The 6077-nt window shown below is 37.3% G+C and overlaps 1 protein-coding gene across 1 annotated transcript in view; it reads right to left on the reverse strand.

Annotated features, from left to right (window-relative positions):
• The window catches only part of LOC140163293 (uncharacterized), a 41170-nt gene extending 35545 nt beyond the window's left edge, over positions 1–5625 (reverse strand). The window contains exons 1-6 of the mRNA XM_072186690.1: positions 4579–5625; positions 3026–3262; positions 2591–2892; positions 1345–1396; positions 1190–1243; positions 390–626 (exon numbers count right to left, since the gene is read on the reverse strand). Of these exons, the coding sequence (XP_072042791.1) occupies positions 390–626; positions 1190–1243; positions 1345–1396; positions 2591–2892; positions 3026–3262; positions 4579–5389 (1693 nt within the window). The 5' untranslated portion in view covers positions 5390–5625. The remainder of the gene's footprint in view (positions 1–389; positions 627–1189; positions 1244–1344; positions 1397–2590; positions 2893–3025; positions 3263–4578) is intronic.
• Between the last annotated feature and the right edge of the window lie 452 nt (positions 5626–6077).

Consider the following 6077-nt stretch of genomic DNA (forward strand, 5'->3'; position numbering starts at 1 on the left):
GGTTTTATAATCATCCAGATTCATCTAGAAGCAGTCGCAGGCTTCGCTCATCATCTGACAAAACAAGGCTCTATACAGTTCGCTCCAGTAAAAGAGCCGGGGATTGCTGTTTCACCGTTTTCGGGCCCCAGCACTGGAACAAGCTCCCTGTTTATGTCAGAGAAGCGGAATCTGTGGCTGCTTTTAAACGTCTTCTGAAGACGTATCTTTTTCCAAATCAGTAATTTCTTGTTGTTGTTTTTATTTAGTTTTTTTCTTGTGTATTTTGTGTTGGAGCAAAAGCGCTGTGTTATCTGTAGAGCGCTATAGAAATGTCCTGTAATAATAATAATAATAATAATAATAATAATAACACTTTCAAAAGAAAAACCGACATGGTTCAGACTTACCAACGTCACAAATTTGGGTTTCATCGCTGTTATCTCTACACTGATCCCTTCCATCGCATACATTGCCCGTGTCCGTACATAATCCATTTGAACAGAGGAATTGGAATGGGCAGGTAGCACAGAAAGCTTCGTCTTCATCACTGCCATCAGCACAGTCTTCAAACCCATCACATGTCCAGTCGTTGTAGACACATGTTCCATAAGTGCAAAGGAATTTATCTGGTGGACAGGTTGGAGCTGTAGAGAAATTGTGGGCACCTTAATTAGACCTACCAAGATTCTTAACTCCAGATTTCTACCTCTATCAGTACAATGAAAATAATTATCACAGAATTATTCACTTGGAGATAATTTTCATTTTAAATCAGCTCATTTTGAGGTTAACACTTTTTTCTGGAAACATTTCAAATGTCTTCGATATCATAATGTAAGAGGGCAATCGACTTAATTCGGGCAGAGTCTCTCATTATTACTGTACCAATTAGTCTACGCTTAAGCCTTAAATGATGAAGGTTTTCGACATGTGCCGTAAGAACGGCTAGGCCCATGTAACTGAGCGGACGTAGGTAATAATAATATGACTTAATTCAAAGGTGCTCTGATCAGAAATTAGAACAATGTTTTGCAATTTGTCAAAGGTTTCTGCCATTCACTACAATTTAGCATAATTTCATGTGATTTTACAGAATTCAGCAAATGTTCATTTTAGTTACTAAGATTTAGCGCAATTTACCCTTAAGTATCAATATTTGTCAAAATGTGTTGCCGTTTACCAAAATGTTGCACAATTTCTGAAATACCTGTTACTGTTGTAAGTCTTTCCGTGGTGCCTGCCTCTGTAGTTGGAATAGATGCTATGAAACAAAAATGAAATAAACGATATATATTTTAATATATAGTGGCAATAAATAACACATTATTTTAAATAATAGACCATGCATGCGTGTCAACTCACTTGTTTCAAATGTAAATGGAGTCACTCCAAGATTATTATCAAGGGGGTGACACTAAATTCACGGTTGTTCTATTAGCAACGCAAAATCTATGAAAAATTCAGCTGGTTTACTAGCTAGAAAGTGAGGCCAGTTATCGATCCGTTATAGCTCGTTATGAATAATTCATGTTCGACCCCTTGGATCATGTTAATTGAGTTTGGCAAATAACAACGTTGTTAGTTTTGCGAACTTTGCCTGTTCAATGAGAGTATAGCGCGCCCCAATACATCTGGGCACAAAACAGGCGAAAACGATCCAGTTTAATGAAATGGCGGACGGGTATTCCCATCAGGCACCAGTGATATGTTTTTTCAAAGAAAGTCTACTAATTTGATATGAAATGACATTTTGCAATAGCAAAGTCAAAATTAGGACTTGCTGTCAATAATATGAAGGAAATATGTGACAGAGGCAAGGTGGGAAATACAAGTAGTATTTAAGTTATAATAACCTTTGATACCCGACCTGACCTTCCATCATGGCGCCTTATTCGTCTTTATGTATTTCTATTATGCTCTCAAGTAAAATAAAATACCACTCTGCTCTGAGCAGACAATGTTACTTGACTCCCAGCATGAATTATTGATTTTATACGGAAGTAAAGAAATGCACAGTGTATGTGCATGATGTGCAAGCATACTCCAAATATTTACGGTAAATCTGAATAGTGGTCACATGTTAACATATCATGTGCTCGGGAAATCACGTGGCAACATTTTAAGATTTCAGGCTTGTTTACTAGTTAATTGCCATTTGTACTCTTTATTATTTATCTTTATTAATTAACATATATTTTAAATGCTGATAAATCGTGGTTGGCTACCCATGATATCTGTTAAATTCAATGTTTTATGAATATAATTCTACCACGCAGAGGGGGTCACGCAGCAGAATTTCACATCACCTGACTTAGCTACATTTCGAAGCTCTGCTCTTCAAATTCATGTAAATTTCAAAGTTTATACATTTAATATATTTAATATGATACTAATTTTTGTTATAACCAACTGGTACACGAAATATACTAGCTTATTACCTATACAGAAAGGTGATTATCAGCCTTCACTCAGCAAATTGACATGCCCGGCATATGCAGCCATTCTCCGTCTGGATAACATGACTGTCGCCCCCAATACGTCTGGGCGCAAATTTAAATAACACTACGCTATTTACATATCAATGCGGCCTCATGCTAATTAAAGCTGCCCCATCCAGGAGTTCATCTATGTTATTATAGACCTCGGGCTCTGATTGTCCTTCTGTTTTAACCACAGCTGCAATTTCAACGTCATACATTGTCTCTGGTCGCAATCCTGTAATTGTGTAATTCGTGTCGCCTTCTGCAGGTATATATACAGTCTGCAAAGGACCGCCATCTTGTGTAGTTAATGTAACTGCATATTGCGTGATATTCCGTGGAGGGTTGCTGTCTAATGTCGGTGGAGCATCATCCCAATTGAGTGTGACTGATCTTGTTCCAATATCGCCAACAGATGGAGATGGTAATGCTGATAGAATTACAAAAGGTTAACTTAGTGACTATGTAATTGTAAACGTTTAGGCGACCAATTAAAATAAAACGTATAATTATGGAAACCATTTCAACTAATAATAATAATAATGTTATTAATGATCACCTACCCACGTTACAAATTTGAGTCTCATCGCTGTTATCTCTACACTGATTCCTTCCATCGCATACATAGCCTGTGTCCCTACATAATCCATTTGAACAGAGGAATTGGAATGGGCAGGTAGCACAGAAAGCTTGGTCTTCATCACTGCCATCAGCACAGTCTTCAAACCCATCACATGCCCAGTCTTTTGAAACACAAGCTCCATCAGCGCAGAAGAATTCATCAGGTGGACATGTTGGAGCTGAAAAGCGATCATTAATTCTGGCTGTATGAATTTCTATCAATCCGTCAATAGGAACTCCCTCAAACATGTGTTAAGCCAAGCAGACGATATTGCTTCACCACCATAGAAATATTAAATTTAGAGGATAGCACATTTTTATCGATACATGTAGCTTTATCAGTGGCGGACAATGATCCAAGGGACAACGGGGGCAGCTGCCATCGCCTGCAATTTCCCAAGGGGAATCGGGCATTCTCCCCGCAGTCTTGGTCTTTAACCCATAAGTAATACATACAATATAATACACACATACACTACCACGGTAGATATACTGTATATTTGTACATAAATGGTTGAAAACGATATTGAACTAAAAGACAAGCAGAATTAAAATAATTAAAAAATAATAAGAATTGAAATAAGTAGAATTGCACAGTTTGATAGTCCAATCCCAGAGATACAATACTTATAGCGCTGATCATTATAGACTATGGAGACATTTCAACAGCATCCTTATTTGCTGGGAAAAGGTCATTGAACTTTACACAGAGTTCAAGTTCAAAATTATTCGGATTTGGTTAAAAATACGGGCATTTTTCAATTTAGCTCCCTGTGGTGCCATAATTAGACCTATGACGTCATGATGTTATATTTTTGCTCGTAACTTTGCATCGTAGATGGATCAAACTATACTTTTTTTCTGAATGTTTCGATTTTGTTGAAAATGGTCCCAAATTATTAGTCTTTCAAATAATTCTTTGTGTTATGTAAGATGTTTCGTTATGTTAGTAACACATAAAAATCGACAACACCCATTGAGATGCATCGAGCTCTATTGAATCAATTGACCTTGACAAATTGTTGTGTTACCAGGATAAGAAACCACCCGGGAGTGTTAAAACTATTCTTTTCCTGGTTTCGCCCCCAGTGGGGGAAAGTCTACATATGACGTCATAATCCTACTCTTTTGCCCATAAACCAATAACCATACATCATAGATTTGTCAAAGTATATTTTTTTCTGAATCCTCATTACCAGACAATCACGATGGTGTAAGTTTTGAACAGGTTTGAGTCATTTTGAGCTTGACCCTCTGTGCAAAGTTCAATGACCTTTTCTACTAAATTGTTCTGTTAAAATGCCTACATAGCCTAGATTAATAGGCACTATACTAAGTACTATTAATCTGCCAAATATGACAACTGTAACATGATTTGCACAATTGTAGTGTATGTAAACTGAAATGAATTGCACTATCTCTGTTAACGAGAGAGAGAGAGGGGGTATAGAACAAACTGCGTCTTAATGGGATTGACATTTTTGTGGTATATTACCTGCAGGTTCTTCGGTAGTGGTCAGTATAAATTCTTCAGTTGTGATTGCAACTTCTTCGGTAGTCAATACATCCTCGTCTGTTGAAGTTTCTTCAGTTGTCATTTCAGAAGTTGTTAGACGGTCCTTACCATCATTGACAGCAACTTCCAAACAGCAACTCTTCGTGGTCATCAGTTGTTGGTTTAAAAGTTTAATCTCAGTTGCTTGCTGGTCCAGTACAATGGGTACTGAATGGGAAATGTTCTGAACATCTTTCTGTTGGTTTTCTAGCACAGACACCATAGTATTCATAGTTGACGATATATTATGAAGTTGTTGGCTCTGCGTCTGCAGTAGAGCTACAACTTGACTAAACGTGTTTGCCATGAGAGTTTGCGTTTCTGCAATCTGACTCAGCTTATTTAGAGTCTGCGTTTGAGTATCTACCATCTGAGTCAGTGTTTGCTGCTGATCCTGCAAGTAGGCCTTTGTCTCATTGTGATTATCTTGCTGATTATCAAGCTGACTCTGAAGTACATCAATGGTGTTATTTCGATACTCATTCTCTTTCTTCCATTGATCTTGTAACAACAAAATAATTTCTGGCAGCATAGATGCCATGTCATCGGCAGTAGCACTGCTATTCTGAAGTATTATGTTGGTAACGACATGCAGACCTTCCTGATTCTGTAATGTACTCGTCACATTTTGCAGTAGAGAAATGGTCGCATCAAATCCTGGCCCATTTCCTGTTATTTGACAATTGCCGCCGTTGGGGGTTGCCATTATAATGGAGACAATAATCGCAAAGTTCCTCGTAGACATTGCCATGACGGCTACCCTACTAAATCTAGTCTTGGTGAATAAGTTTGTTGAATTGCTTTCGTCACTGTTAACAGACTAAGTACTAAATAAAGAGTGCGTCAAATCTTGTCGTGCAATCAGTATTATACCAATAATTACCAAGATTGTCCCGGTACATGAAATCCGATCCATTGTCAGGATGCCTGGAGATTGGCTGTTTTGTTTCGTTGTTGCTACGTGATGTAAATTTGCTCTTAAAGCATGGCAATATGTTATTATGATTGCTGGGTATATTAAAGGATCTGCAATTTCACCACGCATAATAATTTTAAGTTACAATCATATATTTTCTGTACTAAATAGTTTGTCTAACTAACTCCATTATACGATCAACACTCATATTATGTTGTCCAATTTGATCATACAGGGTGAGTCAAAAGAAGTGCAATAATCAAAAAAAGTTAAATATTTCAAGTTTTTACTTCGATAGCCGATCATTGATATTTGTCCACGGGCGTCTGAAATTGCATACATCTACCTGAGTTGAAAGAACTATTGGTACTGAAAAATGATGAGGATTTGCTCCCCATTCTGGGCCCCATTCAAGACTACTTTACTTTGGATGAACATAATTAATCGTTATTTGCATAAAAAGCAAAAAAACTAACGGTAAATGCAATTCACTTTGTTTTTTCACACAATGTTACGAACAAAT

This window comes from Amphiura filiformis, chromosome 10, assembly GCF_039555335.1.
Source record: "Amphiura filiformis chromosome 10, Afil_fr2py, whole genome shotgun sequence".
Classification (NCBI taxonomy): Eukaryota; Metazoa; Echinodermata; class Ophiuroidea; order Amphilepidida; family Amphiuridae; genus Amphiura; species Amphiura filiformis.